Source organism: Xenopus laevis, chromosome 1L, assembly GCF_017654675.1.
Source record: "Xenopus laevis strain J_2021 chromosome 1L, Xenopus_laevis_v10.1, whole genome shotgun sequence".
Classification (NCBI taxonomy): domain Eukaryota; kingdom Metazoa; phylum Chordata; class Amphibia; order Anura; family Pipidae; genus Xenopus; species Xenopus laevis.
In genome coordinates, this window is record NC_054371.1 from 74,814,703 (window position 1) to 74,835,896 (window position 21,194).

The 21,194-nt window shown below is 39.0% G+C and overlaps 1 protein-coding gene across 1 annotated transcript in view; it reads left to right on the top strand.

The window, feature by feature from the left end:
- Positions 1-20,829, top strand: part of LOC108719620 (synaptopodin-2-like) — a 134,050-nt gene extending 113,221 nt beyond the window's left edge. The window contains exon 5 of the mRNA XM_018268735.2: positions 18,838-20,829. Coding sequence (XP_018124224.2) covers positions 18,838-19,395 — 558 coding nt within the window. The 3' untranslated portion in view covers positions 19,396-20,829. The remainder of the gene's footprint in view (positions 1-18,837) is intronic.
- The last annotated feature ends 365 nt before the right edge of the window (positions 20,830-21,194 follow it).

Below are 21,194 nucleotides of genomic sequence, written 5' to 3' on the forward strand. Positions count from 1 at the left end.
AAATAATGGAAAATTTATAAAGATGGCCATGAATCTGTGGTAAATTTGCTAAATAATGATTTTGAGTATAAATGGCTACTATAGAATGAACTTACCTGCCCTGTTTTGTTACTATTTTATTGAGCATAATTGCCATTTCTCATTTTATTCAGTTTCCCCAATGAAAGCTATAGCAAGTGAATTAGGAGGGACAATGATGTTATAGGGAAAATTAAGGTTTATCTATTGATGCTTAAACTATGTTTTACTACCTTTTGGCTAATTTATCCATATTACAGTTAACTGTGGCGTGGAGACAAACCTATTTATTATTATCACCTGTCGATTAAAGAGAAGGGAATTACTTTTTCCCTGTAATGCACTGTAAATAATCCAAATTATTGCCTCCAGAACAACATACCAGTAAACATGTAAGATGTGAGCAATCAATTGTTGCTTTAGGAAAGGTAAAGCCCCCATGTTCTGTTCTCCACTACAATCACTTCTGTTCACTGTCAGGTCTATGTACTGAAGTGTATTCTATGTCTTTCTGCACATTTTCCACTGTTATTTGCTGTATCTTTCACTCCATCATTAAAATCTAAAGATTCCTGTCTTCTTTTTTTCTGCCTCCTTCTATTTCTTTCAATTCTTGATCACTCTGGTTCACTATAGTATTACTAAATATAAGCACAGTGCATGCTGTAATGTTAGTTAAGGGGACTGGTAAAAGGGGTGGTTCACCTTTAAGTTAACTTTTAGTATGTTATAAAATATCTACTTCTAAACAACTATTCAATTTGTCTTCATTATTTATTTGTTTTATAGTTTTTTAATTATTTGCCTTCTGAATCCTACCAACTTTCAAATGGGGGTCACTGACCCCATCTTAAAAACAAATGCTCTGTAAGACTGCAAAATGTATTGTTATTGCTACTTTTTATTACTCATCTTTCTATTCAGGTCCTCTCCTATTCATATTCCAGTCTCTTATTCAAATAAATGCATGGTTGCTGGGGTAATTCAGACCCTAGCAACCAGATACAATTACAAAGTTGAGAGTTGCTAAATAAAAAGCAAAAAAAAATTACTGTAACTGCAGGTATGGGATTTGTTATCCGGAAATCCGCCAAAAAGCTCCAAGTTTTCCAATAATAAAACAGTACCTTGTACTTGATCCAAACTAAGATACTGTATAACGAATCCTTATTGGAAGCAAAACCAGCCTTTTGGGTTTATTTAATGTTTATATGATTTTCTAGTTGATTTAAGGTATGAAGAGCCAAACTATGGAAAGATCCATAATCCAGAAAACCCCAGGTCCCGAGCATTCTGGATTACAGATTCCATACCTGTAATAAAAAATGAAAACCAATTGCAAATTGTCTCAGAATATCAATGTCTACATCATACTAAAAGTTATTTTGAGAGTGAACTACCCCTTTAAAGGAGAACAAACCCCCCTTGCTAATAAAAAACCCTACCCTCCATAGTCCCCCCCTCCCTAGGCTGAGGGGTAATTACAGGTTTAGGAGCATTTACAGGTGTTAACACCTGTGCGGGGGAGCAGGGAGGTGGGACTATGGAGGGCAGGGGGTATGGGTTTTTATAAGCAAGGGGTTTAGTTCTCCTTTAAGGGCCAGGAACGTCTGCAAATATTTAATGGCATGGGAAATGCAGAGGCAATAAGAAATAAAAAATAAGTAACATTTATTTAAGGTTCACAAAGCCTATTTTGCCAACAGGTTAAAAAAATATACTTAGCCCTTCACATGAATACTTGCTGTCATTGTAGAGCTTGCACTATTTAGAATCTTAGCTCTTTAATAGTCATTGCTTTACATTAACTGTGATGCTAGGAGCCCAGGACCAATATTTAGATAGAACTGCTTGATCACTAATTTATTAGTACAATTTGACCTTGTGCATAGATGAACTTTCAGGCTGGTCTCTGACCATGGTGTAGTACCTATGACCAGAAGAAAGCAGTTTTATTATTGAATAAAATATTTACACTTAAAGTAAAACTATACCCCCGAACAATGTAGGTCTCTATAAAAAGATATTGCATAAAACAGCTCATATGTAAAACCCTGCTTCATGTAAATAAACCATTTTCATAATAATATACTTTTTTAGCAGTATGTGCCATTGAATAATCATAAATAGAAAATTGCCATTTTAAAAAATAAGGGCCGCCCCCTGGGATCCTACGATTCACGGTGCACACAAACAAACCATACGTTAGGTCACATGAGCCAATTAAAAGTTAGAGTTCTGTCTTTTGCTTCCAAACTTCTTCCTGTTAGAGTTGTAGTATTTCTGGTTATGTGATCTCTAAAGCAGCACAGAGACCATCACATAATGGTGGTTCAAGGCAAGAGATGTAAAAGGGCAATATTTACTTAAATATATATACCAGTTTGGTAAGATTCTTTAATATGCCGCCACTTAATATGATATATACTATCTGCTGCTTAAATATTCATTTTGGGGGTATAATTTTCCTTTAATATGTAATAGCTGGTGTCTGCATCTCATTACCAGCTGACATGTGGAAGCAGGAATATGCAATAAGTTGTATTGGCCCACAGCAAACAAGATGTGCAAAGCAATTGGCTATTCCCTTTGCCCCTGAAATGTATTAGGAAATATATTGTGCCCTTTAGAAAAACAGATGAAACAATGTAAATCAAGAATCCATTTGTTATCTTCAAAAGATCTCTTAATCTACAAACTACGAAGAGCTCAAGAGCAGGACCAGGGACCATAATCAGCATATCAGGGTAAGCTTCCACTGATTGAAAAGTGATGAGACTTTGGGGTATATTTATCAAAGAGTGAAGTTAGAGATCACCACAGTCCTCTAGAGTGAAATTCCATCTCTCTATTCATTTCTATGGGATTTTTAAAAGACTATTTATCAATGGGTGAAAGTGAAAGTTCATCCATTGATAAATACACCTTTAAAAATGCCATAGAAATGAATAGAAAGAGATGGAATTTCACTCTAGCGGGCTGGGCGTGAATTTCACTCTTTGATAAATATACCCCTTTGTGAGAGTCAGAATGTATGTTAGTACAGGTGTTTGTGTATATATATATATATATATATATATATATATATATATATATATATATATATATATATATATATATTGCTATATAATTTATAGCATCAAATTAGTCGGGGTCATCCAAATTACATAGAAGTTGGTACAGTATGTACAAACTAGGATCTCCAGTTCATACCGCCTTATGTGTATGAAGATGTGCACATAGACATCCCCTTCCTAACTTGGTCGGTTAATAAGGTCATATCAAAACCTGATTGGATTTTTTTGGTATATTAATGTGGTTTGTTACAATATCTTTGATTACATTCATTTATTTGGGATGTAATCACTTCAATTTTATCAGTTGGTATAGAGTTATACACTCCAGAACCCAGGGATAAAAACATTCAGCGATGGACCCCTGTGCACAAATAGTGCAAGGCTCCTCTTACACTTAACTACTTGTGGGAATTGGAGGCTGAACTGAAATTGCCATCAAGTGCACAGTTTTTAATTTACAAAAAAAATAATGTGCTGTCTGAGTGAGTGAGGCCGCCTATGTCCATAGGGATATTTGAAACCAGCCTTTGAAACCAGATGTCTAGGTTTTGGGGACTTATATAAGTTTAGTCGTTATGTATCACTGATTTATACTCCTTAGGCTATGGGCACAGGGGCTAAAGGCTGCACTGCTCTCAGCCTGTGTTTTTTTGTAGACTGAGAGAAGCGGATCCACTCTGTGCCTCATCTTCGTTGATTTGAATTGCTTCCACACGCAGTGGAGTAGAGCAGAGGTCTGCCTGAAAACATCTGCCTTACTGTATTTGGGCCTAGAAGAAGTCATTGAAATAATCGGAGATATGGCACAGCAAGGTATTAAGCAGGCTTTCTTGTTTAAGCATAGAAGCAAAGGGACATATATAGTTTCCACGCAGTTCTAAAATTTATAAAAATTATTAAAGGCAAATATTTCCCCCGTCATCATGTATATACTACTGATGGGGAGAAAGCCTTGTTTAATGGTTACAGTTCGACAATATACAGTACTAACATAAAGAGACCATAATGCCAGCACTATAGATTCTATTTTTAGGGTCAGGTCATGCCACACGTTTGCTTACATGGCCATGGTCAGCAGAGACCAAAAATCTTGCTTCTGGCACAGAAAGTGATAAAGGAGATTTCAACTTCATTAAAGTCTTCCAATATGACAGCTGTTGAGAAGGCATTTCAAGGATCAATTTAGTGTAAAAATACCTAGAACACTACTTGCTTCTTTGCAGCTCCCTAACCTCTTAGTTAGTTAGGGGAGCCGCATGGAACAAGTGCTGTATTTAGATCCGGTGCCACCCTATGCACTGGACTGCACTCTCAGTGATGACATCACTTCAGTTATGTGTGACATCACTCCCGCAGAAATTGGCAGCTGACCCCCTAACCCCCCAAATCTCCAACTGGTGGATTTATGCAGGTAATCTCTGCTGATGGCTATGGAGGTTTGTAATTTTTCTAGAAAAAAACATTTGCAATTATATAGGCACATGAGGGCCACCTCCTTAAAGCTGGCACCCTGGGCACACGCCCTCAGGTGCCAAAATATAAATATGGCCTTGCATGGGACATAACTACAGTTAATTTGCTTTTGATCATTAGCATCAGTTTCAAGAGCAAACTAACTGAACAGTTATGACCCATATGGTCCCCTTCAAGTCCTTATTGGTTACTGACTGGGTAACAAGTAGTGTTCTGGCTATTATGTTAGACATCCAGTCACTCCAGTCTTTATACATTACATTTTTGCCTAACTAACTATATCATAAACATTTATCTTTTGGTCTAGGTTTTCAATAGATACTCCATGTTTATGCATTTTAACACCAATAAGAGACAGGAAAGGGTCTTCTTAGATCAGTGTTTGATGGGGGCATAATGTATGGCAGGGATATAAATTTGGGTAGGCAGGTAGGCACATGTCTAGGGCTTAAAATCCAGGGCCAGGCTAGTAGGCATTGGGTCACATAGTATTTATTGCCTTGGCCTTAATACTACTTGACCCAGCTCTGAAGCACCAGGGCAAGGGCGAGAGTTAAAAATGCTTTCTATGCCTTTATTTTACCTGCAGAAATGGATTGGCAGCATTAAATACAACAAGGGAACTAATGTCATGCCTATCCTTAAATTTAGATATCTCTTGCATTTTCCAAGTAATGCAAAGGCATCTCCGGGTTATGAAACAGTAGTTTTGGGGCAGGTTGCATATTAAATATAATAGTAAACATAGAGTCATAGCAACATATTGCTTTGCATCTATTTATGTGCTTACAAGGCACTTGCTTCAAACTTGCATACACTTTCAGCTGGATATGGAGATGTGATTTGCTGGAAATTTCTTTCATTCTTTTGAAAGGATTGACAAAACAAAAATGTAACATTGGCCTCATCTCATGGAAACTTTCTAAATCTGTTTTCCTGATAGTTTCTTTATATAGTCAGCATAAACAGTATTTAGAAACACCAGAAGGTGGCGCCAGATAACACAAGAAAATGAATAATAACCAAGGTAGGTGCAAGTGTCTAACAAAAATAACCCCAGAAAACCTCTGCTCCGGTTAAGAGGAAAGGCAATGAATATATTATTTTATCTAATACGTTTCTGGATAAATTGTGCACGGCTATTAGGTGTTTTGATGCTCAGGGGGAAAATAATTAAAAGCCCAATAAAGATGTGGCTGAAGCAGCTATAACTGTTTTTAAAATGGATTCGACCATATATATGGTGATATTCTAATGTAGTAACAGTGGGCAAAGTTGCACTTTGACAGTAACCCATAACAACCAATCAGTGATTAACTAAGTTCAGCCAGCTAAAAATTCAGCGGCGGACATACAGGGGCAGATTTATCAAGGGTCGAATTTTGAAGTGGAAAAAACTATGAAATTCGGCCATCGAATTGCATACTTCGATCGAATTACATCCTACGATCGTACCTATCGTACTCCGATCGTACGATCGCACTACAATGGTACGAATCGAACGATTTGAACGATTTAATCGTATGATCGTACGTTTATACTTCGACTTCTAAAAACTTTGGATATATGTTCTAGGAGGTCCCCATAGGCTAAGTCGAATTTAGGCCTATTCGATGGTCGAAATAGTTTGAAATTCGAAGTTTTTTACTTCGAAAATTCACTTTCACCATTAGTAAATCTGCCCACAAAGTTTCAGGTAGAAGAGGGGCTGGGAAATGGGGAATTCTATACAGCAGACCCTGTGGTCTGGGCAGGGTCGGACTGGGGGGCCCGAGGCCCACCAAGGCTGCTGTCTCAGGGGCCCCCTCCGACCCCCGCCCATGCTACAAAGCCCCCTGTGCTTGCTCATAAACTTTGTAAAGTGTGACCAGGGATGGAGGAGGCATTTTGGGGCAGCAGGGACAGGGAGCGGATCTGGGCCGTCGTGGCCCACGCGTGCCAAGGCCGCTGGGTTTTTTCTGGTTTCCTGCCGGGCCAGTCCAATCCTGGGACTGGGCACCCCTGCAACTGCATTTTCTACTGTAATTTAGTTAGGGAAGACTAACAAAAACAAAAGTGTGATTTATTGCCATGGGTTACTGCTGCAAATATGTCTACTGTTAGTAACTGAGCCCGCTATGTTTGTACAGGTATAGGAAACGTGATTATAGGCAGGCCATCTCCTATAAATTTCATTTCAAGCAATTTACTAATAAAAAATAAACATTTCCTTTTTTGTAATAATAAAACAGCAGTAGCGTAACTAGAGGGGGGCGGGCCCTGGTGTGTGAAGCGCAGCCGGGCCCCGTCCCCCTCCGTACGGCCACATTTTCAGTGGCGCATGGGCTGCTGGGGGGGGCCCTGAGGGGGTGCGGTCCCTGGCCCGCTCGCACCCCCTGCTCCCCCGGTAGTTCCGCCACTGTAAAACAGTACCATGTACCTGATGGCACCTAAGCTGCATACTTCCATATTGGTGGCAAATCAATCATATTGGGTTTGTTAATGTTTAAAATATTTTTCAACAGGCTTAAGGTATAGAGATCCAAATTACAAAAAGGTCCCTGAAAAGCCCAGGTCATGAGCATTCTGGATAATAGGATCCATACCTGTACTATAGAATTTTCTGAAAAGGAGTACTTTAAAGGGGTTGTTCGCCTTTGGGTTAATTATAACATGATGTAGAGAGTGATATTCCGGGAAAAATTGCTATTGGTTTTCATTTTTTAATTATTGTGGTTTTTGAGTTATTTCGTTTTTTTTTTATTTAGCAGTTCTCCCGTTTGCAATTTTAGATTTTCTGGATGCTAGGGTACAAATTACCCTAGCAACCATGCATTGATTTGAATAAGAGACTGGAATATGAATGGGCCTGAATAGAAAGACGGCGAATAAAAAAACTTCGATACCCTTTTAGCAATAACAGTAAATTTGTATCATTATAGAATATTTATTTTTTAGATTAGGGTCAGTGGAAAGAAGTCAGAAGAAGCAAAACTATAAATAAATAAATAATGAAGACCAATTGAAAATTTGCTTAGACATGGTCTCTCTATAACACACTATGGGGCACATTTACTAAGCTTGAGTGAATAATTCGAATGAAAAAATATTCAAATTTCAAAGTAACGTTTTGGGTACTTCGACCGTCGAATTGGTCAAATTCAATCACGTTCGATCGGATCGAATGATTGGAACGATTCGAAGTAAAAATCGTTCGACCATACGACAGATAATCAAAGTACTGTCTCTTTAAAAAAAACTTCGACTTCATGATTCGGCACTTTATATCTACGGAAGTCCAATGTTAGCCTATGGGGACCTTCTCCAGCACTTTTCTAAGTTTTTTTTGGTCGAATAAAAATCCTTCGATCGATCGCTTAAAATCGTTCAAATCGCTTGATTTTATTATAATCGCTAAAAATCATTCGAATTCGATATTCGAATTTGAAAGATTTTACTTCGAGGGTCGAATTCAGGGGTTTTTTAACCCTCGAAATTCCACCCTTGATAAATCTGCCCTTAAAAGTTAACATTAAAATTAACCACCGCTTTAAAGGTAATTGCAAAGCACAGAAATAGCCCACAAGTGGCTGTGCAAGTGATTATTGCAGTCGCGATTAGGGCACTGCCCTTGTATCTTTGGCTTGAAGTCAATATCATCAAAATACAAATGATACCCTTTTAGAAGTAAATGTGTTCAGTAAGAAATCTGTGAAAATATAGATGAAAAACAATATTGTGTTTAAGCAAAAATAATATACTTTTAAATGTTTGATACTAGGGCTATTGTGAAGCACAGCAGGACTTTATTTTGGCTTCATGGAGATAGCAATGCTAAGGAAATGTGCTTTCACTTAAGTTCTGCCAAGTTCTTGCGTTCTGCCAGAGGTTCCCGTTTCTGATCTCTTTCCCACTGTTATTTAACTCTGCTATTGCCTCTGTGCTCCCTTGAGCTGTAAACGATAGGCTGCTTTATGTAGATAGATAGTAGCTGGGGGGGTGTACTGATTGTGCCATGATTAATGAGACACATCTGTATACATGGGCCCCCATTTTTTATAATTGTTATATATTTTATTTTAGCAAAGTAGAAAAAGGGCAGTACAGTGGCACAGTAATTAGCATTGCTCCCTTCTAGTGCTGGGGTGATAGTGCTAGATATGATTCTAGTCTATGCTTGAGGGTGTAAGCTATCTGGGGCATAAGTCCTTTTAAACAAGAAAATTTAATTTTAATATGAGCTGCATCTCATGGAAAGAAGAAACTTTCTATATACAATCAAGTAAACATTCTGTACCATTTCTGAAATAATCAGGAGTCAGACTGTGGCTAGGGTTGCCACCGGGCCAGTATTTTACCGGCCTGACCAATAAAAATGATGGTTGATCCCAATGGCCGGTATTTGTTTCCAGAAAAGGTGGCAACCCAACCTGTGGTTAATAAGAGTAACTTAATTAAGAGTAACTTAATTATTTTAGAATGGCACTAAATTTTCAATAGATTATATCATGAAAGTTTCCATGAGATGATGCATGAATTACTTTTTTATTTTCACAGTAGGCCTCCTTCAAGCAGAATTGCAGCTCCCGCTCCTATTTATAAATACAAATAAGAAGGTCAGGGATATGAATACCTCAAGGTTTACTTTTTTAGGATAAAGAAATAAAAACTGCTAATACTACTGTTATTACTACTGTTATTGTCAATAAGGCCTTTTCCTAACAGTTCATGTACAAAACCGTTATACAGAATGCTCAGGTCTCGAGGTTTTCTGTAATTTGGACCTTTCTACTTTGCTAAAAATCATGTAAACATTAAATAAACCCAATTGGATTGTTTTACCATCAATATGGATTACTTATATCTTAGTTTATATCAAGTAAAAGGTGCTGTTCTATTATTACAGAGAAAAAGGAAATATTTTTCATAAATTGGAGTATTCATTTAAAACAGAGTATATGGGAGATGGCCTTCACATAATGTGGAGCTTTCTGGATAATGTGTTTCCGAATAATGGATACCATACATGCATTCTCTTTTCTTTCCATTATCGTTCTATTTAATAATTAAAGTTCTTATCAAAATAAGGTGTCACATTAAAGGACCATAACATCAATTTTTAAAAAAAATTTGTTAGTATGGAACGAAAAAAAAAACCACAAAGACAAATTAAACTTTGAAATCGCTGAGGGGCTGATTCACCAAGGGTCGAATATCGAGGGTTAATTAACCGATATTCGACTAGGAATTAAAATCTTTCGACTTCGAATATCGAAGTCCAAGGATTTTAGCGCAAATAATTCGATCGAATGATCAAAGGAATAATCCTTCGATCGAACGATTAAATCCTTTGAATCGAACGATTCAAAGGATTTTAATCCAACGATCGAAGGATTATCCTTCGACCAAAAAAATTTAGGAAAGCCTAAGGGGACCTTCCCCATAGGCTAACATTGACTTCGGTAGCTTTTAGATGGCGAACTAGGGGGTCAAAGTTTTTTCTTAAAGAGACAGTACTTTGACTATCGAATAGTCGAATGATTTTTAGTTCGAATCCTTCGATTCGAAGTCGAAGTCGTAGTCGAAGGTCGAAGTAGCCCATTCGATGGTCGAAGTAGCCCAAAAAACACTTCGAAATTCGAAGTTTTTTTACTTCGAATCCTTCACTCGAAGTTAGTGAATCGGCCCCTAAGTCTTTATTAAGAAATAATTTACTGAAACTCCGCTTGCTCTCCTCTTCAGAAAAGGCGACAGGGCAGCGATCCATCATGCGGCGCTCAGGAGGCGAAATTGAGCTTTGCAAGATGGATCGCCCGCTCGCCTTTTCTGAAGAGAAGCGAAAAGATTTGTGGGCCCATATGTAAGAGCTTTACATACACTAATGCAAATGAAGGCACTAATGTAATAAAAGGTGCAAAATTTGGTCCGGTTAAAGTCACTATGACAGCCCATTGGTGGCTTGCTGTTTGAAAGCAAGCAGTTGCTATGAGCTACCAAGCCAGGAGCAAACATTCTGCCTGTTACTACATTACCCCCCACCAGTTGTAAAAAATTATATAGAAAATATTATTTTCATGTTGTCTTTAATTTCAGTACAAAACTATTTTCTGACTAGATGAGTACTAAGGAAAATAATTTCCCTGTTTGTGAAAAGGGATACTTTTGCACGTCCTATCCTACATCGTATGAAGTTACTGTATGTGTTTGTACATATAGCAGCACTGTGTATTTGAGACTTGGGCAGTGCTTAAATGCCAAGCACCTGTCTCTACTCCAGAAACAGGGCATTCTTGGAGAGCTTGACATTCCTAGCTCACGTCTTGCTGAAGAGCGGTAGAAACCAGTCACAACACAAGCCAGTGCTAGCAAGTCTCTCATTCACTTCCTAGAGAGGAGCCTCTGGTAGCTTGGCCCTTATGTTCATGTGATTTCCAGCAGAGATATAATTTTCTGTGCCCACAGCAAGATCAGGGCTAAAGCAGAGGACTGCGTAAAAGTAGTGGACGTGATTTAAATGTGTTACAATGATTGGTTCAGCAACTCAGCTGAACAATTGTGTCATAAAATGTAACAGCTGCATAACCATTAGGATATACATAACCAGTTAGCTGTCATATCTATGGTGTCATATCTATTGAGGAATATGGATCATTTCCCCAAAAGACACTACTGTACTGGCTCCATAGAAACCAGTGTAAGCCAATAACTGAGAGTATTACCATACATCCATTTATAGTAGAAACATATTTCCATTACATTGCACATATGTACTCTATACATACTCTAAATATAGACAGAATGTGCCATAAAAATTTACCATCAAAAAATTCCTAGCACTAGCCAGATGTTTCACTCCCTCCTGGCTGCTTTCTCAGTCTGTTCAGAAGTGCCAGTGCCATTCTGTCCTTTCCAATTAAGGATATAGGGTCAGACTGTGCCGTCGGTAACCAGGACCAGGAAAAAACCCAGAGGGCCCCAGCCCTCATGAGCCCCACTGACCCACGCCTACCCCCACCAGGACCAGTTTTTTGGAGGAGTAAGAGGCAGTACAAGCTGTAGGGGCTGGCTGCTTTGGGAGGGAGTGAGCAATTGAGTGGATAGAGCATTGGGAGAGCTTGGGTAGAGATGTACAGGGAAGTTTGCCATGGGGGTAGGAGGAATGGGCCCTTAAGGTTGTCTAAAGGTGGTCATAGACATAGAGATCAGTGTATTTGGCGATGTCACCAAACTAGCAGATCCCTCCCCCGACATGCCACATTGAAGTGGGCAATATTGGGCTGATCCGATGGTGGGCCTTAGGGCCGAACGATCGGATCATAATGCATCCGAAACGGGCGGTCGGATCACGAGACCACTGATGGGATTTTTAAACCTGCCCGATTGAGATCTGCCCGACTTTCAGCCAGATATCGATCGGGGAAGTCCGTCGGATGGCCCCACACACGAGCCAATAAGCTGCCAACTCGGTCTGTCGGGAGCTTTTATCGGCCTGTGTATGGGGGGCCCTTACCCTGGAAGAATACCAGGCAGTCTTGTGAGCGGGCAATTACCAGACCTGAAAGGGACAACAGAGTTGCTTCCATTAAACAAAAATTGGAACATTTATACTTATTAAATGCAAAGTGAAGCCTTCTGAAATCAGAATGCATTTACTTGTCTCATGCCATAACATATCACTGTCTAAATCAGTGGTGTAACTACAGAGGAAGCTGACCCCGCAGTCACGGGGGTTTGGGGGTACAGGGGGCCCGGCAGGGCCTGCATCCTCTGTAGTTACGCCACTAGTGCAAAATAAGAACTGTTTTTCGTTATAGTTAAAATTAAAAGTAATTAAAGACTTGAGTGAGGGGAGAGAGAAAACACGCACGGACTGACATTGTCTCTATTCGAGCAGCAGTACATAACGTGTAACGTCACAACAAAACATTTTTTCCAGGTGTAACCAGTGCCCAGTGCGTTCCGAGCCTCGGTGCGAATCCTGAGTTGCGATTGGTGGAGTCTAGTGTCAGAATAGAGAAGTGGCAGATTAGTGTGTAGGGTGAGTGCTGGGTACCGGCCACAGGTGGGAAGGGGATTGAGTTTAGTTTTTGGGGCAGCTGCTCGCACATAGGTGAATACACAGTGTAAATGCAGCCCTGAGGCACCAATAACCGACCTTAATACATTACAGGCTCCCCCTGACACATACTCACTCCCCATACACCTTGCACTAGCTTATAGTCTCCTGCCCCTCCTCCTCCTCATACTTTATAATATACCCCCCTATATACTGTACATTGGTATCTCCCATATAGTCTACTGCCCCTCCTCATACTTTATAATATACCCCCTATATACCTTGGTATCTCCCATATAGTCTCCTGCCCCTCCTCCTCCTCCTCCTCATACTTTATAATACACCCCCTATATACATTGGTATCTCCCATATAGTCTCCTGCCCCTCCTCCTCCTCATACTTTATAATATACCACCCTATATACATTGGTATCACCCATAGAGTCTCCTCCTGCCCCTCCTCATACTTTATAATATACCCCCCTATATACATTGGTAGTTCTGGGGTATTTATATGTGAAATTGCTACTGTGCCATACTTCTATAGTACTGGGGTATTTATACATGGAATTGCTACTGTGCCATCCTTCTATGAGTTCTGGGGATATTATACATGAAATTCTCCAACTATTTTGTGCAGAGGGGGCCTTGAAAAAAATTTGCAGGGGGGCCCTGGCATCCGAAGTTACGCCACTGGTCTAAATACTAAAAATAATTCTCCCGTAAGGCATCATGGGCAGAGACATGCAAATCATTCCTTTTTTATACTTATATTAAAATAAATCTCTTTGGTAAGACCTAGCACCTTGCTTAATGTCACATGGATTTTTAACTGCCTGTTTTTTCTGCACGACCAAATTTCTATAAGCTATAATATATTATTTGTTCATATCCCTATAGTACATTTTAATAGTGGTATAAATTAACCTTAATCATGACAAATAAATTGTATTTGCTGCCTGCCGTGGCAAATGTTTGTATATTGTGCCCTGTCTTGCCAACAGGACGCCACATTTTACAACTTAAGCATCCTATGGCATCTGTGAAAATGCTTTTTTTTGTTATTTACTATTTTGTGCAGTGACCAATATTTTAACAATTGAATTGTAATGTAATGTTTGTAACATATTCTTGTGCCTCGCACCTCAATGGTGGCTCTGCAAGCACGTAACAATTTTTCTGCTCTAGCCAGGCTATCAATAATTGTCAAATGGTTAGGCAGCTGATGTGAAGTTATACACTCTGTACACTATTCAGAGGCAATCAACTATTGCAGCGAGTTTCAACTGCTAAATTCCTCTGTGAAAGGCAATACAAAGAGAGTGGGGCTGTGTGATAATGGCAGTTTCAGTCGGCAGCCAACCAAGCTACTTTTTTTTCCCTTTTAATTACAGAGGAATACATGTATTTTAAAGTTAACCCAAAAGTCTGTAAACTATTAAGACAACAGCAAACAAAATCTTGCAACTTCATTCTGATTTCTGATTTGGTGCAACTAGTAGAAAAGTAATCTTCTGATACTTTTGCAACTAACTTCTACCATTTGGAAGATATTAGTGGGATTACTGTATACAATGAGCAACCTACCATCAATAAGAACATAGGGCTGCAGTTATGAAAGTGAGAATCAAGGTATTCAGGTGTTGCTGTAGTTGGGCAAATGTTGTCCCTGTTGCCTTGTAATATATTTAATGGCAGTTTCCAGTGCATGGCCCCACAGAACTGAATCCTAAAAGATTCATGGCTTCTCTGTGTCCTATGAAATCATCCTTCTGCCTAGTTTGTTGAATGGATGAAACAGGTTCCCTCTAACACAGGCCAGCTTAATAACTATAAACCCTCCTATGTTAGTGATATTATATAGTTAAATTGGGTTGAAAAAAGACAAAGTCCATCAAGTTCAACCCCTCCAAATGAAAACCCAGCATCCATACATACACCCCTCCATACTTTTAATTAAATTCTATATACCCATACCTATACTAACTATAGAGCTTAGTATCAGAATAACCTTTGATATTATGTCTGTCCAAAAAATCATCCAAGCCATTCTTAAAGGCATTAACTGAATCAGCCATCACAACATCACCCGGCAGTGCATTCCACAACAATGGCTTGTTTTTCTACGTTTCTTTGTGATCTGCACCAGATTGACATAACCGGATGCACTCAAGCAGGAGAATATGTAGGTGTACTTACTTAGAATGAATGGGCAGAACCCAGCACATACAGTAGCAGGCTAGACGGAGTGAGTATTGGTATATTTCTTTATATTTTAAGTGGAGAAACCTACTGCATGCCACATTATCCTGTAGACATATAGCCCTCGGGCATTTTTTAACCCTAACAAAGAAGATACTGTATTTTCTTAACTGTATTTGAAATGTTTATTTCATATCTAAGTTTTAGCCAGTCTTTGGGCTTCTGGGAAATTCTGTCACTTTTGGGTTCTTATAATATGAATGGGGTGCTAATATACCAAATTTTGTACATTGAGCACACCCCTTTAATTACATACAAATCAGAAGACTATACAGTATATATTTATATATTTATAATGATGTATATACTGTATTTATAAGTGTAAAGGATAAATATAACTATTTGATCAGTGCCTGTTATACAAGTAAGCAATACCATCATCTCACCTAAACATTCAGCAAGAGCAGTGCGTTGTACAAAGTGAAAATTGTTAGGCTGAAAGAGCATCTCAAGAGTTTATATGACAGTACGTGACTTCCCCGGTCTAAAAAGCTGCCAGATTCCATATGCCCCTCCTTGTTGGTAACCCTACAAGTGGTGTCTTTTAATCTGGGGAACTACAGTATTGGAGTCTCTGATTTAAAGACATCTGATCTGCTTAGCCTACACGAGGAAGAAGTGTCCATAAATGCAACAGATGAACCCTGTGAAAAACATGTGCACTTTCTGACTTATTCAGGAGAACACACATTTAACTGGCGAGTTTTAGCTTAACCTCGGACATGTTTACAACATGCTTATGAAAGAAAACTGTTAAACAAGGCAGCTCTAAAGCATGACAACTAAATAAAGCACATTAATACATTCAAAAGTATAATAAAGAAACATGCTATGTCTGCTTTCAATTCTGCTTTATCCTGTTAATGAGTGTATCCCACTTACAACAGTGCAGTGATGGGTGAAGGACAATAACCTTGTAAATGAAAGATGTGCCTGTGCAGTATAGATTGACATATCTGTTTGTCATTGCTGTCTATGTATAACACTCTATGTGCGGTATGTTAAGCACCCAATCATTGCAACTGAGGCGTCTTATGCCAATTAAAATGTTCCATCCCCAGTTTTGCAGTACGGACAAGCTTTTTGTTCTAACAAAGGAAATCCAGTATTTACACAAATGAAGAAGATTTGTATATTTTAATAACTTACGAATCTTGTTTCATGATAACATTAGGTAACTGGACTGAAGTCCTATTATGGAACATCCTTCTTTAAACTGTAGAAATACTGCATTAGTATAATATTACCCATATTTCTAATAGCATGTAATTGATCTATTGCATAAGCTTGGTTATATTTATAGAGATAGTAAATGATTCATTACCTTATTTTGTTTGACTATCACAATGCAGACAGGAGTGCCACTTTCTATTTCCTCATTACATCATAATGCGAAGATGATCTCCTATGATGTAATTTCTCCTGTCCAGTTATCTGCCTACTAATTGAAGCCAAGGCTGTTACTCACTTCTAGTTGTATCACTACACATATTATTATAATATCTACTCTATTTGCGGATGGTAAATTAAATTATGAGTTATGTCTTGTATAAGATCTGCTGCCCCTACTTCAGCATTTTCTATCTCTAGAGACAAGGGACCAAGACCCTTAATGTATGTTTACATATTTAGTTTTCCAAATTTCCTTTGGGGTGACTATCTTGGTGCTCTAAATTGATGGCATAGGCATGTCTATAAAGTTTGCTTCCTTATTAAATGTAATTTCTAGTATGTTGTCTACAACTTGTCTAACTAAATGGCAGTGTGTTCTTTTTATAAAAGATTTACAGCTAAAGTGTCAACAAGTTCACACAAATTCACAGTCAGCTGGATCACTAGAAGGATTCCAAATTCATTTCCATAGTCAGCTAATACACAAACGAATTGGGTCATTGGATAGCCCAGTTTTACATCTGGCAGATAAAGCGTTGGGGCACCATGTATGATGGGACTTAACTCGTGGGAAAAGGGTCCCACACACATACAATAAGCATAATCATATAGTTTATTCAACTATAAACCAATCGGGTTGCAGATTGTTAAAATATAGAGGAAATCTATCAAGTTCCATTATATATGAAAATAAAATGACAGTTGACCATATATACTTCTAATAGGGAATAGTCTTTTGGCTGCAACAAGTTGGTTATCACTACAAATATTCCCTTCTATTCCCAAAACTAGTGGTTGTTGCAGTGATAGTCACAGCAATAAAAGTGTCATTAGAGTATCAGGGCAAGCAAGGCCATTGGCCATATCCATATTGGTGGTTCTCAGGGAATGTTTAAATGGTAAGACTTCCCTAGAGGCAAGTCATTGGTGGAACCTGCCTGCCCTATGCTCCCTGTGTGTATATCATACACTGTCTGCCCCGATGCTCCCTGTGTTCCATACTCTGCCTGCCCTATGCTCCTTGTGTGTGCCATACTCTGCCTGCCCTATGCTACTTGTTTGTGCCATACTTTGCCTAGCTTATGCTCCCTATTTGTGCCATATTCTGCCTACCCTATGCTCCCTGTGTTCCATGCTCTGCCTGCCCTATGCTCCCTGTGTGTACCATGCTCTGCCTGCTCTATGCTGTCGGTGTGTGCCATACCCTGCCTGCCCTATGCTCCCTGTATTCCATGCTGTGCCTGCAATTATAATTCCATGCTGTGCCGGCCTTATGCTCCCTATGTGTACCATACTCTGCCTGCCCTATGCTCCCTGTGTGTGCCATACTCTGCCTGCCCTATGCTCCTTGCAGGGGCATATCTATAGAGGAAGCAGTGTGGCTGCAGGAAGGGCCCAGAATGTATAGGGGGCACTGTGAAGCCCTAATTAATGAGTCATTTTAATATGTATTGGTAAAACAGGACAACCTCTGCATATTTGGGGGGCCCTAAAATTGATTTGCTGTGGGGCCCAATAGCATCTAGTTACGCCACTGGCTCCCCTAGTGTGCCATATTCTGCATGCCCTATGCTCCCTGTGTGTGTCATACTTTGTGTGTGCCATGCTCTGCCTGCGGGAAGTGGGTGGGGGTTTGCTCTCAATTGAAAATACTTGTTATGGGGTCCCCAGGGGCGTAACTATAGAGGAAGCAGACCTTGCAGCTGCAGGGGGCCCAGGAGGTATAGGGGCCCCATGAGGCCCTAATTCATATACAATTTCAATAAATATTGGAGAAACAAGTCAACCTCTAAACATTTTGGGGGCCTGAAAAATAATTTGCTGTGGGGCCCAGTAATATCTAGTTACGCCACTGGGGGTCCCCAAAGTATTTAATCATGTGCTGGGGATTGCTCTGTTATCCACAGGGGAGGATGATGCATATGGATTTAAGTGTATGTCTTAATATGGTGTAATAAACTTTTTTCACACATGAGTGATGAGTGATGGGCTGTCTGCATGCACTTTTAAAAAAACTCCAGGTGCAGGTCCGAAACAGTCACTACTCAACCATTTAGAGATCTGATCTTCATCTGTTGTTACTTACTGTTTGTTAACAAAAAGTAATGAAAGTGATTTCAGACTGTATGCTCCACTGGGCTGGGAAACAAATAAGAACTATTAACAATAATATATTACTGCTATATAATTAAAGGATAACAGTAATAACAATAAAAGTAATTTCATGTACTGTAGATTGGGTTAAGATAAACTGTTCAACTAACCATAGTTATTAAAAACCCTATAAAAAAAAACTCCATATAAAACCCTCCAGCTGCCTTGGCTGAAGACATAGGAAAGTGTATAAAAATGTGTTGTAATATGAGAAACCATAGATTTGACCTCACTGGAATAACTGCTGATAAAATTGTTCAAATGTATTTTTATTATGGTTTAATACAAGCCAACCAACCATGCCTGATTCAGGTATGCTTCAAACATTTTCTTCTTTTATTATAAATCCTCAGCTCACTAATATCTATCGCAGTTGTGATAATTTGTTCTCATGTCATTAATAATGTGTATTTTATGTTCTTTCTAGGGAAGTTACGATGGGAGGCCAAATTTTCTAGCTGGAAGAAGTTCTTCATCTGGCTGTTTACAACCTTTTGGTTCACCCTGTTCTCCTCTGCTGTTCGAGCCTGCCCCTGGTTATGCTAGTAAAGTTTCAACACCAGATACTCCTGGCAAGAGACTGACACCATGGGAAGCTGCAGCAAAATCTCCTCTGGGTCTGGTTGATGATGCTTTCTTGCCTCAAATCATACATGAGTCGGTTTCTGCCAATGTCATGTCTGCTGCACGTAGGAAAACCCTTCCAGAGCCCACAGCGGCCTGGAAGTCAGTCTCTGGTGTGCCAGGCATTCCAGGCTCATATAAAGGCATGCCAGAGAAAAGGCCTAGTGGCATTGCTACGGTACCAAAGAATGTAATTTCTGCCCCATCTATGCAGTGTGGTTATCAGCTCAGGTACCCATATTCCAGCCAGCACTCTATCACAGATTCTAGACCAGTGTCCTTGGATACCAGGTCAGAATATGGCATGTCTACATTTCGTAGTGCAAACTATAATGCTTATCCTAGGGTCTGGAAGCGTTGAGTATCAAGGTAGATTTATATAATTCTTGTATTTTAAAACATGGTTTAGTAAGGTTTCCTAAGCAATCCAGGGAATTTGTCATGAAGACCTAAGCATGTGCCCAGTATATCTGCTGTTTCAGACTTTGTGTATTTTAGCATTTTCTTTCACATTTTCTTCACAAAATTCTGGAGTGTTGTGGTTGTGTGTGATGTGAGTGTGTCCCCACCCATGTTGCTAAAATATCCTTATATCTTCACATGGACATAAATGTCTTTGGATATACAGGAAGTTCTAGGTTTGGCTATGCATGCCTTTGCTGGGTCAGCACAAAATGCACAACTGACAACATTTCATGCAGATGCTTTGCTGAGGATGCAACATTAGCCATGCTCCTTCACATTCCTGTCTCTTTACTTCAGTGTTCCTACATTTAAAAATCCCACATGGGACATTCAAGAAAAAAAAGTAGTGTAATGTCAAACCTTATGGGTGCTATAGTAGTACAGTTATAGATCTTTATAACATGTTAAAGAGGAATTAAGGAAGTTTATTTTAAATGTATTGAAGGAATTGCATGATTGCTTTAAACTAGGGTTAAAGGAGCAGCTTATGGTTAAAGGATGTGTTGTAGTGAAAAAAAGTAGCACTCTTAGAGCAATAGCTCATGGGGCTAGTAGGTAATGTGCTTTTTTGGGTGCTTTGATGGGTTCCATATGCCTTTGCCCTGAAGGATAAATTATTTTATTGAACGAAATCATTGTTCTACAGTTTTCTGCCAATGAAGGTTCCATAGACCCAAAAACAGGTCATGGGGAACCAACACAAATCAGTTTCTACCAGTGTTACTGCATGTAGAAACCCCTTTCCAGATTTTCTGGTATGCAATGTATTCCAGGTCCACATAAAGGCATGCCAGAGAAAAAGCCTATTTAATTCTGATTTGGGTGCTTTGGTGCAATGTTTTTGTGTGCAAAGTGCCCACAACAGCCCCATATGCCATTTCCCTTTGGTATATAAACCTTTTATTTGACATAATTTTATTGAGCATCAATGTTCTTTCAATGAAGGTTCCATAGACCCAAAATAGGTCTTAGGGAAACTAGGGGTCATTTTCTGCCAATGTCTGCTGCACATAGGAAAACCATTTCAGAGTCTACAGCTGCCAGTTTCGAGTGTAACAGTCATTCTCTATTGCATGCTTCTGTATGTAAAAGCATACAGTAAAGAACATTTTTGAACTTGCCATATTTTGGTGTTCTGATTCCTCCAAATAATTTTGTAAACCTGTGAGTGAAATCGTTTTCACCACAAATCCACAACAGTGGATGGTCTATTCTAAAAGACTCAGAATCAGATTTATTGCTATGAACACTGCTGTATATGTACAGGTATAGCATCCCTTATCCGGAAACCCGATATCCAGAAAGCTCCAAATTACGGAATGGCTGTCTCCTATAGACTCCATTTTAACCAAATAATCCAAATTTTTTAAAATTATTTCCTTTTTCTCCATAATAATAAAACAGTAGCTTGTACTTGATCCAAACTAAGATATCATTAATGCTTATTGGAAGCAAAACCAGCTTATTGGGTTTATATAAATAAATTAATTTCTAGTAGACTTAAGTCATGAAGACCCAAATTATGGAAAGATCCGTTATCCGGAAAACCCCAGGTCACGAGCATTCTGGATAACAGGTCCCATACCTGTATCTGAAAATGTAGGACATTTGTGGGATACATTCTGTTTTTATATAAATCTACAAGATACAGAAAGGTTTCATATTTGTTTCTTTAATAAATACAAATATAAAATA